Source organism: Megascapheus bottae, chromosome 16 (genome assembly GCF_031878675.1).
Source record: "Megascapheus bottae isolate mThoBot1 chromosome 16, mThoBot2.hap1, whole genome shotgun sequence".
Lineage (NCBI taxonomy): Eukaryota > Metazoa > Chordata > Mammalia > Rodentia > Geomyidae > Megascapheus > Megascapheus bottae.
In genome coordinates this window covers 22,413,414-22,425,833 of record NC_143524.1, presented here as the reverse complement: position 1 = coordinate 22,425,833, position 12,420 = coordinate 22,413,414, and the positions used below count along the sequence as shown (strand labels likewise).

Below are 12,420 nucleotides of genomic sequence, written 5' to 3'. Positions count from 1 at the left end.
GCCTGGCTCTACGTAGACTTTCAAATATTAAAAAAAATTATCATGGAAGAGAAGCTACTACAGTGGACAGTTGATAAATGTGAAGGCATATAACACCGAGTTACCCTGCTTCATAACACCCTGATTTTGCGGGGAGAAGTATCTATACCATCTGGATGGGTAAATCCTATTTTTGCTTGTCCAATCTACAAAGGCTGAAAGAAAACGCGAAGGCCCTTCTGCCACAGACTCCTCACAAATATGACCAATCAAATTTCCTTCCCTCTGTACATCTCTAGCTAAAGAACATAAGAACTAAAGAAACAAGGAATCATTCTCGGAGAAGTGCCCCAGCAAGACTATTGAGAAATTCTACTTTAAGATCTGCTCTTCTTTTCCCCTTAAATCTTGTAAATAGTCCCACATTCTTCTCATAAACTCCCTGTTTAAGTCAGTGATTTGCTGCATGGCGATCTGCTTCACAGCATAGTGGCTTAAGATAACAATTATTTATTCACCAAGCCACGGGTGTGCAAGGTGGGTAGGATTCAGCTGGGATGGGGGGCATGTCCACTCTCTATGGTTAGCAGGATCCACTTAAGCGTGTACAGTCAGAGGACAGATGGTCTTACAACTTCTGTTGGGGCCTGACTGAAATGTCAGCTGGAAAACCTTGGGTTCTCAGTATATAGTCTGTCAACCTCCAGGAAGCTGAAACAGCTCCTTTATATTGTGGAGAAAAGTCCTGAGAGGATGTCACGGAGCCTGCCATTTTGGATGTATCACATTCTGTTGTTTAGCAATTTTTTTAAGTCATCCCAGATTGAAGCAATAGGAAAAGAGATTCTGTCTCTTAGCAGAAGAACTGGCCAAGAAATTTTGCTCCTAAGCATGGATATTGGAAATAAAGATACACTAAAGACCTTCAATTGCCATTGTCAACAGGCATATTGAACCTGAGATCTACTGCTCACAACATATCCCATCCACAACCAGGGTGATGCAACTGAAATACATTAGGCATTTTGAAATTAAGGCAATCCTCAATTTCCCCTGCAAGGAAAAACCAGGCAAATAGATACTGCAAAACTATCGGAATAATTAGTGAGGAAAATATTATTGTTCCATAACCTTTAAAAACATTGTCAAAACAATAGTTTGAAATATATAGAAAAATGAAAAAGTAATAACATTTGTTTACTGAATTTATTTAAAGCCCTTTAAACATTCTGCTTTAGTTATAACATTTTATTTAGTCTGAATTGCCTTTTGTCATTATGGACCTTACAACATAGAGCAAGAATCTTTCTTCTATGCCTTGGCAAACTGTCAGACTCTTTTTCTAACTTTGGATTAACTCCAAATCTTTCACTAACTTCAGATCAATTTTCAACATTTTATCCCTTTTGCTGTCTTTTTTCTCCTCTTTTTTCACATTAATTGCATACAAGGGTTTCATTGTGTTACTTCCATATACATATAATTCGGTTGGATCAAATTCTCACTCTCAAATACTCTTTTCTTCTACTCTCACTCCCCTCCTTTTTTTGCCAGTCCTGGGCCTGGGCACTGTCCTTGAGCTTTGTCAAGGCAAGAACTCTACCCCTTGAGCCATAGCACCACTTCCAGCTCTTTCTGTGTATGTGGTACTGAGGAATTGAACCCAGGGCTTCATACATGCTAGGCAAGCACTCTACCACTAGGCCAAACTTCTCCCCTCCCCCCACTTTGTTAAACCTAGGGGACAGCAAAGGAAGTACTGGTTCTAGTTTAAGAGGGGCATTTTATAAGAAAGAAATTGAGATGAGAGTGGTCCCCTTTCTGTGAAGGAGGGAAGAAAGGACTGAGATTAACCAAACAGAAGCAAAGATGACATAGAATAATCTTCTTGTTATTTTGATGATCATAGAAGTGCTAAACCTTCAACCTTAACCTGCATGATTCCAAACAGAATTAAAATCGGTGACCAAAGTGAAAATAAGACACATTTCAAGTCAATAAAAGGAAAAAGCTTTCTGAGAATGAGAAGTTCCCCAGTTGAAATATATTCATTTGCAAAGTAATCTATTACGTTACATGGTGGTAAATTTTTTTGCAGTAGGGACTACAATGAAAGGCAAGACCTAGGTTAAAATTCAGAATAGGAAATGCTATTATATCTTGAAATCTTAGAATATTGACATGGTTTTGATTCTTGGGTAACTGTCAGTGGAAGTGGTTAAGGTAGTTTTGCTTTGAATGAGAAACTAGGGCTAGGCCCCTTTTGTTTCTAAGGTTCCAGGAGTATTGTCTTTTCTTCTTTTAAGTGGCCATTACAATGTCCCACGTGCTGAACAAAATGCTTTCCCTTAAAAAGAATCATGCTCATGTTGGTCAGAACACCTTCAACTATAAGTGGAAGAAACTCAGAATAACTTGAGGAAGAAATTCAATGGTAGCAGTGAATCTTAATTCCGGTTTGGATGCTCAGGCAACATGGTCCAAAATCTTTCCACAGCTCTTGGCTCAATTTTCTGAGCCGCATTTAGTGCTGGGGATAGAACCCAGGCTTGTGTGTAGTAGGGAAGCACTTGCTTTTGCCTTCAGTTTTAGATAGACCTTCACCATGTTTCCTCATGGAGCCAAGATTCTCTGCTCTCTCTTTTCTCTCTGAACTCTCATAACTATCTTGGACTAGCCTCAGACACTAGCACCCTCTTGGTCCAGCCACTGTGAACTTCCAGTGGCCAGGCTTGGGTCACATAAACTGAGAATGGTACAAGGGGATCTTCCATAAGGAAGACAGGACTTCTCTGACCAGAAATTAAAGAACAACAGGAAAACAAAAATGACAAATGTCCATTTTGAAGCCAATGATGAATGTGGTAGATTTTTTTATATGAAATTGTGGAACTATTCTAAATTTCAAAAATCCACATGAAAATTGAATACACTTGATTCTAGGCCTGAATCTAAAATTCTAAAGCATGTAACAACGTATCTATCTTCTCACTGACTCATTTTTTTCCTTAAGAGGTCTCTGTTCACAGACAAAGTAATAACAAATGAAGGAAATAGGATAGAAATGTTTATTGCAATGGTTGAAAGCCCAGAAAATTAAGAAAAATTCTTTATCAACAGCTGAAAAAAGTCTTTCCATATATTTAGTATTTAGGTGACATATTCCTACTTCAGGAGAAGTAAACATTATAGTCATGAATAGCAAACAGAAACACGGACTCCATTTATTTGTAAAATAAACTCATTTTCTTTTCATATCAATGCAAAAAATGACCCAATGCCATATGTTCCATTTGCCATGATTCTAAGACAGCAAAGCTATACAATTTCTACATCATTAACTTGTCTTCCTATTTTTCCATGTCTCACAGTTCTGCTAGGTAAGCATTCGTTCATTCACTTTGATAATGCCACCCTTGATACATTCAGTATTTCGTGTGTTCAATTACTCCATGCCAAACTCTCAAGCACCCAGCAGGTGGGGGAAAGGGAAGGGAAATATCCATCCCACAGTTTCTCTAAACAAGCAAAAAGTCAAGACTGTACATCCAATTGTTTGAAACAAAGGGGAGTTTTATCTTCTGCTAGTTTTAAGTTCGACAAAAGACCATACCTAACCTCTCATTTTCCATCACTGGAGCTAGACAGAATGTCACAGTACAACAGTCCGGCAGGACAGTACGTCAGCTGTGTAAGTAGCGGGTGGCAAGACAGGGAAGAAGAAAATGTACCTGCAGTCATACGAGGCTCATGGAAGGGCCTGAGAAATGAAGGGGCAAGTGAGGCACTTCGGGTTGTCCGAGTAAAACTAGATCAGTAAACTTCTGCAAAGCAATATGAAAAAAATCAGACCTTAAAAAAAAAGAAGCTGTATGCATGGTATCCCTAATATGCGGCTATTAAATCCAAAGAGTACAAGAGCGAGGACTCAATAACTGCATACCCAAAGCTATGGACATGGTAATGGAAATATAAACATAACTATATAGACATAAAAACCTATGACTCTATAGACATAATGTTTTATTTCTTAAATTAATATGTTTGTATGACATATAAACCCTTAGCCTAATTTTGATTAAGTTCTATATACTAAGTCCCAGTGATTGTAAATAGAGATTCCCTCCTTAAACACTTGTTTGTTAAACATGTCATTTAAAATATGATGTAAAAATCAACATTAATAAATTCTTTAAAAAAAAGAAGCTGTAATTCAGAGTAATGAATGCAGAGCACTGACACACAAGAGAGAAAGCCTGAGGCTAAAGCTACTAAGCATCAACTCCCTGTATCCTCCATTACTTAGTTTATTCATAGAGATTTGGGGCCTGCTTCAATCCCTTTAAATGATTGCATGGGAATGAGGAAACTCTGAGGAGAACAAACATACTCAACTTCTGAAACAAGCTATAGAGTTCTCAGAATTGTCTCATCTATGTGATTTGAACTATGAAGTATCCACTGATGCTTACATAAGAACTTGAACTAGAACTGTTGCATAAACTGAAGACACAAAGGAAGAAAATACATGAATATGTTAATAGGGAATAGAAATAAATAGCAACTTGAGATGTAAAATAGCAACTTGAGATGTAAAAGAATGTAACAACTCATGACAAATGCACAATCACATAGTCTGCTTTACTACTTTTTTGCAAATGAATTCCAAAGTTGATAAGTGACATATATAATATTGTGAGAAGAGCACCATGCCCTATCTAGCATAAATAAAACCATACAGCCAGCATGGAGTTCCTTAGCCACCCCTTTCTGTATCTCTCATGAGATACGGATACGCTATCAATAGCCCCATTTTACAGAAGAGGAAAGCAGATCTCAGACATTTGTAAAATATTCAAAGCCACGGAGATAGCAAAAGCAGAGACAAGATTTCAACTTGGCAGTATGATTCTTAATTCCATGCTTTTAACTACCCATGATTGTTTTCTTAAGCACTTTGCATGCATTGCATATTTCATGTTCTTCTTCTCGAAACCCCATAAGTAGAAATTATTTCCATTTTTCAAATGAGACAATCAGTAAGATGAGTCACTTGTTCTTGGCAAAAGTGATAAAACCAAGATTGGAACTTATGTCTAAAAACTGATGGCTCTCTAGAACCCCATTCATAAATAATACAGCTGCCAGCCCTTCACAATCTAGTCTCCTCTCTTTCCTGAAAATAGTCAAAGCCTACGCTTTTAAGACTTGTTTGCAGTTAGATATGGTCATTTGTGTTCTCACCAATGGAATAAGAGCATGTAAAACTGAGTCAAAAAAAAAAGTTCTTAGTCAAAAGAACACTTCCTTATCCAAGACTCCCTCTTCCTTTTCTGTGAACTAGAACTCAAAATGGAAATGATCCAGCTTTAATCATGAAAGCATTAACAATATGGAAGGCTGACAGATTTAACAAGTCGGAGAACCCAGAGTTCCTCAAAAACCACATGGAGGGGCCAGGAGTTTGGCCTACTGGTAAGAGCACTTGCTAGGCAAGTGGTCAGGCCCTGAGCTCAAGCCTAGCACTGGCAAAAAAAAAAAAAAGGAAGGAAGGAAGGAAGGAAGGAAGGAAGGAAGGAAGGAAGGAAGGAAGGAAAAGACCATGTGGAACAGAACCACTTCACATGTCTGAAACATACACTTGGCAGAAAAATAAATGTTTACATTGTTTAAGCCAGTGTACTTCTAGAGTAACTATGTTTCAGCAGCTACATGAATTCTAACTAACATGATCAACGTTGCTATGACTTGAAAGTCAGATTGTGGACTTCAGTCAGTTGTGGAAGCAGGCAGGTAGGAAAGTAGAAGAAAAATTTCTCACGCCAAGAGTCTACACTACTAAAGATGATAAAGCATTATATACTAAAGTCACCTTAGTATCATCTAAGGACATAAAACAAAACCACTAACTACCTGAACTATTACAGATAATAGACACTGAGGGGAAAGAAGGTAAGATTCTTTTTTCAGTCTCTTGATTTAACTTAGTTTTCTCATGCTTAAACTGACGAGAAACACATTCAAAATAGACTATCAAAACTGGCTCCATGAGAATCATCAAGCTAGGATTTATTAGACTAAACTAAAACAAAACCCCCTTTATAATGAAAGCCCTGGAGTAAGTCTAAATCATAATATCACAACACACTAAGGCAGTACACCTAAAGTCAGATCACCTAAATTATTTTCATTACATACTGTAGTCTCTTTCGGATATATTGTTCACTGTCACACAAAGCAAGTCTCTTTTATTGCCTCTGAAAGCTATCAGGGATGAGTAGGGAACAGATCCTCAATTTTACATTCATTCCTGACCCTCTGGTTACCCAAAGATCCAAGAAAATTAACATTTTAGTTTTGTAATTCAAAGAAAACTCATTCCAATGAAAAGCAATTTTCCACTATTTCAATAGCCACTAAACTTTACATTCTAACTCCATATCTGGCTGATACTTCAGTGAAATAACAAAAAAGGATAATATTTTTAAAGATGCTCAGTGAAGCAAAAAATGGAGGAAAAAGGTTATAAACAAGCAAAATATAAAATAGTAGAGAAAAAGTAACTAAATAAATGATATCTAATCCTAAAAGAAACACAGACTAATATTTAAAAGCAAACCCAAAACCTTCAAAAAATAAGCATCAAGAAATAAGTTAAACCTTTCCTGATAACTTTCAAAGAGATACCAGGAAACATTTGCATTGTATATAGCCCAAAATAACATTTCCAAGAGAAATATCACACAGAGTTAAAAATTGAAGTGAAAAGGTCCTATAAATTAAATGATACCATGGAGGAGCACAAAGACAAATAAACTGGAGGCTTCTCCAGGTTAACTGGCCAGGTTTATACAGGAAAATCTGTTCTAGAGTAAAATCAAGCTAATCAACATCACAACCATTGCAATGCGTGCATCATTACCTGCATCCGTGGTAGTGAGTTTTTCATACCTGATAGAAACATTTAAAGGAAGGCATATTTATTTTAGCTCATGGTTTCTGTCCAGTGAACTCCTGGTTCCATTGTTCTGGATTCAGTGTACTGGGTCACGGTGAGACAGACTTTGTGAGGAGGAGCCTGGATGTGGCAGAACAGATTTTACCTCCTGGTGGTCAAGAAGCCAAGCAAGAAGGAGAAGGAAGGATCTAGGAAGGAGAAGGAAGGATCTAGGAAATGTCACACCCCCAGGGGCCTCCAATGATCTCCTAACAACCTGTTCTACTATGAGCTCATCAGTGTATTCACTCACTGGTGATGTCAGAGCCCTCGTGCTCCAATCACCTCTCAACAGCGCCACTGACTGGGGACCAAGTGTTCTACACATGAACCTTTTGGGGGAACACTTGATATTCAAACCAAATCACACACTAAAGAGTATGACATTTTTGAGACAATCAGCGAAAGCTGAATACAATTTGGATCATATAAAATTCCAAGAAATTGCTGCTCCTTTTATTAGGTTTCATAATGGCACTGTAGCTATGTTAAAAATATATAACCATATTTTATAGACATGCATCACAAAGCTTGTATGAGGGAAATGACATAAGCGCTGAGATTGACTTTAACATACCTCAGACACAATAGCAGCCATAAGCAACATACATGCATATGAGAGTATAGGTTCTGTGGTTATCTGATCAACAACTTCCAGTTTTGCTCCAATACTTTACTAGCTATATGACTTAGTGTGGGTCATTTAACTTTGCAAGACTTCCAGTCTCTAAATTCCTTATTTCATTGTGGTGACAATCACAGCTATTATCTTGAGGTATTTTGAGGATCAGATGAAATGAGATCTGTAACGAGGCACTTACTTTTATTTATTTACTTGTTTATTCATTCATTCATTTAGATCTGTGTTGGAGCTTCCACTCAAAGCATAACACGCTCACTCAGTTTTGTTGCTTATAGTTGGGGCTCTACCAACCTGATCCATACCAGGCTTTCTGTTAATTACTTTGGAGGTAAGAGTCTCTAAAATTTGTCTACCCTGGCTGGCTTTGAACCTGGATTCTCAGATCTCAGTCTCCTGAGTATCTAGGATGAAAAGTGTGAGACTGGCGTAATTTTGCTATAACTTTGAGTAGTAAGCAGCATGCTCTTCACTCAGGATTCCAATTCTTCTAAATCTCTTTTACCAGTTCTTTGTTCCTTCCCGTTTCCTCTCTCATTAGCCCCTTTCCAGGGGCTTTCATTGTTAACAATAAACCAGTATTTCATGGATCAAAAGACTGAGACATATGCTGATGGCTCACAGAGGATCACAGTTCAAAGCCAGCCAGGGCAGCAAAGTCTGTGAAACTATTAGCTCCAATTAACCAGCAAAAAGCTAGAAGTGAAACTGTAGCCCAAGCAGTAGAGCACTAGCTCTGGGCATAAAAGCTCAGGGACAGTGCCCAGGAACTGTGTTGAAGCCCTATAACCAGCACACACGCACACACTTTAACAAAACGTAGACTCACAGATCAGCCTGTGCAATGGAAGAAATGGAGCAAGGTGAGTCTGAACCCATTAGGATGTTAGGATATAATAACATTGATACATATAATAACATTGATACAGGGACACCTTTCATCCGCCAAATGAGAGTCTGAATGCAGCCCTCAGACCTCTTCCTTTCCTCCTCTGGAAAGTTAAGTAAAAGGCTTTTCCAGAGTAGCAAATTCATATTAAAATAAGAATTAGACACTATGTAAATGAGGGGAGAATCTATAAGACCCCTGCAAATGGAAAGAAGAGGACCAGGACAAAAAGAGAAGAGAAAAAGGCAGAGATTTAGATAATAACCAAGCCATCTTCTGCTGAAAAAAAAAGCCACTTTCCAGCTCCCTGCATGAGAGCAGGTGGACACAGGGGCACACTTGGAAATGTGGGTTCCTAATTGGTTCCATTTTATTCCACAGTAAAATGGGTTAATAATGCACCCATATTGTGACAACACTCTCAAGCAAATATCCTAATTAGGAACTCTAACTAGCTTTGTATGATTTCAAAACTGTCCAGATCTGGGTAGACCCCAAAGACCATCTGGAAGTTGGACTCATGCCCAGGCAGCAATGAATTGTCCTTCATTAGACCTCTGTGCCCCACCTCCTTCCGAGAGAGAGAGAGAGAGAGAGAGAGAGAGAGAGAGAGAGAGAGAGAGAGGGAGGGAGGGAGGGAGGGAGGGAGGGAGGGAGGGAGGGAGGGAGGGAGGGAGAGAGAGGGAGGGAGGGAGGGAGGGAGGGAGGGAGGGAGGGAGGGAGGGAGGGAGGGAGGGAGAGAGAGAGAGAACAATTGGTGGAGGGATACATGTTGGGGACACTAGAACACAGAGAAAGCAGCAATCCCTCCTCAGTTCTTTGCTTTTACAATTTAATCTTTCTGCACATTGGCCATATTCATAAAACTTGAAAGAGAATTATTATTTTTTCCTGGTGCTTTGGTGATTTAAAATCAACTGGGATGTGCATTTATTCAACTATGCAACGATGTCTGCGTACATATGCAGAACACTCATACAAGAAAGAGCAAGGAATGACTGCTGTTCTTTATTTTATCTCTTAGCTATTTTCATTTGAAAGGAAAGATGGTTTTTCAAAAATCAAAAATAACTTCAAAATCCAGAGGGAGAAATTGCCAATAAAGTAAAATTACTCACACTGATTTATCATTGTATTTCTGCAACCATTGCTTGCTTCAGTAGCTTGTCACTTGTGCCTGGGGGGGGGGGGGGGAGAGTGTCATCTGGATCTCATGTGGCACATTAAAATAAAAGAACATGAATTTTAAAATTCAATCATAAAGCTCCCCCAAGTGGACATTATTGGAACTACATCAAAAATATAGCCACTGTATTCAAGCCCCAAAGCCTCAAATGGACAGCAGTGACCCACCTTCTCTATCATATTGTACATTATTTAATAGGATCTGCATCTGGGGAAAAATTCTAGAAATGCTAAAATGGAACCTGTGAAAACACTCCCCTGGCTTCTTGGAAACTTGACTGCATCTAGAAACTGCCTGTGGCTATCCTAGATCTTACATAGGCTAAAAGGACCTAGGGATACCAAGACTTACAGCTGCTTGGGGTGCAGGGGGTTGAGGGGTCCCCCTGTGGCCCTTCTGGGAAAACTCCCTGGTCCATTTAATTGTATTCCTTATTGATTATCTGTGTGATTATACTGAATTACTTAGCACCCCTGTTAAGCCTGTCACTTGGATTCTGGAACAAATTAAGTTTATTGAAGGCTTTGCTCTTTCTCTCTATTAAAATATTCATATCTACTCTAACAACCTGGTTTTAAAAACAACTGGCTAAAAGCCTTGCTAGTATCCCCAACAGGGAGTGCCATTTTTAATGAACCCACTAGCATCATAAATAAGAAATAGCTGATCTTAATAAAGAATTGATAAAGCAGCTCAGGGCCCTGAGAGGCGTCAAACAGTCAAACAGGAAGGCACGCATTGCCTCAGGGGTCCCCTGTCCTCAAAGAAGCCTCTCAGGACCTGAAGACCCCAAACCCAAACAACCCTGACTCAGTGAGCTTCCTGAATGAGTTCACTGTCACAGTTAAAACCTAGCAGGTCTTGATAAAGGTACATGGAGAACGCAGCAAGGAGGGCCTTCAGATGTATATAGAAAAAAAGCACGGGTGGCTGGGCACTGGTGGCTCAGACCCAAATACTCAGAATCCTAGCTATTCCCAAGGCTGAGATTTGAGAATCATGATTCAAACTCAACCCACGCAGGGAATCTAATCTCCAACCAGCCACCAAAAGTCCAGAAATGGAGCTTTGGCCCAAGTGGTAGAACATCAGCCTTGAGCAAAAAAAGTAAGGTAGAACTCAAGCACTGGTACATGCACGTGCACACACACACACACACACACACACACACACACACACACACGGCAGCAAACACATCCACAGCACTTATTAGGTGCTCCCCATTATCCTCCCAAGAACCTTACTCAATGGGTGGGATTATTCCCTAGCAGTAAATGAAGTCAAGTAGCATTCGTATGAGCAGCCTCAGGCCTCAAGCTGGTAACTTAAAAGGGTCTAAACCCAAACCCAGTCAGATCCTAACCTGAGCCCTAACCATGAAAGCTTTGTGCAAGCTATAGAAATACTGTTGCAATATCGTCATCCTTTCTTCAAGTTTTTTGGGGAAGGACAAAAGTTGGGGCATAAAGTCAGCAATCATGGGGTTTGTTTGCTCCTGAGGCCCCAGTGAACTCCAGGAGAACTACCAGTCTCTCAGATCCTGGCTGCTGTCCTGGCTTCTTCACCTCCAGACTAGAAAAGGCTCCCCCCTCCCCCATCCCACCAGAGCACGCTGGACCTAGAACCATAATTCCAGAACCTACACTAATTGTATCTTCACCACAGCCTTGGGAATCTCTTATCTGTGTGCTATCAGACCATTCATCTCTTTCTGAGCCTGCATTGTTCCAAGAAGGATGGAAGGACGCTAGTAATGCCAACTTTAGCCAACAGTTGTCAGAATTGAATAGAACTGAATTAGCTGTGTGTGAGAACAATATTTGTTCATAAACTCCATTTGCTTGGTGCCTGACTCCCTGTGAGCTGACAGCCCGCCAACAAGTACTGGACTCTCACAGCTCCACCCTTTACTTTCTTGGTCTTTCCATAATAGCTTCCCAGGGAAAGAGGACACCTTCCCATTCTCCTTGGCTTCCCTCTGCCCTGTGTCGCCTCTCAGACAGCCCCTCTGCACACAGCCCTGAATGCTTTCCTGGTCTTGTTCCTGGGATAGAGGTAAAGAATTGGCAGAGGACCAGGAACAGGACATGGAAGCAATCTTAGATTCTCTCTGACTCTACTAGCACATTTACAAGGAAAAGCCATGTAATAGTGACTTTCTCTGCAGAAGAGCAACTAACTTGACTCAAAATCTCCCTGCCCACATAATAAGGGCATCAGGACAGAGGGAGATTGAAGGTTGGCCAGTGAAATAGAAACCAGAAGCAACCCCAGAGGAAGAGTCTTACTAGTTTTCTGTTTTCTTTAATCACCAGGGTTAGTTTTACTTTGTTTTAAGTACTGTCTTCTCTCATGTCAGCATTCCAGACTCCACAACCAGACTAATGCATCCAAAGCCTGGGCGAGCAGCTCACCTCCTATGGTTACCTCAAAGATAAGGATAGTACAAATCAGAATTTACAGGCCAGGTACCATTGGCTCACACCTATAATCCTAGCTACTCAGGGAACTAAGATTGAGAACTACAGTTCAAAGCCAATCTAGGCAGGAAAGTCTGCAGGACTCTTTTCTCCAATTAAACACACACACACACACACACACACACACACACACACACACTAGCATTATAGGCATGGGCCATTGGTACCTAAGACTGCTTTTTTTAATCAATACAAAAATATTGAGTTAGTTATTAGAGATGATGTTACAGTATGCATAATCCTTCCCTT

The 12,420-nt window shown here is 39.9% G+C and overlaps 1 protein-coding gene across 3 annotated transcripts in view; it reads right to left on the bottom strand.

The window, feature by feature from the left end:
* Positions 1-12,420, bottom strand: part of LOC150053012 (uncharacterized) — a 132,533-nt gene that overhangs the window by 104,090 nt on the left and 16,023 nt on the right. The window contains exon 1 of one of the 3 annotated variants that reach the window (XM_090348928.1): positions 6,902-7,126. The exons of 1 other annotated variant lie outside the window; for it this stretch is intronic. Coding sequence is in view for 1 of the 2 variants with exons in the window: in XM_090348926.1 (XP_090205052.1) it covers positions 6,931-6,943 (13 nt within the window). In the remaining variant the exon portion in view is untranslated. Of the gene's footprint in view, positions 1-6,901; positions 7,127-12,420 lie in introns of those variants that run through there. One more of the 3 variants, XM_090348926.1, reaches the window with a different exon arrangement.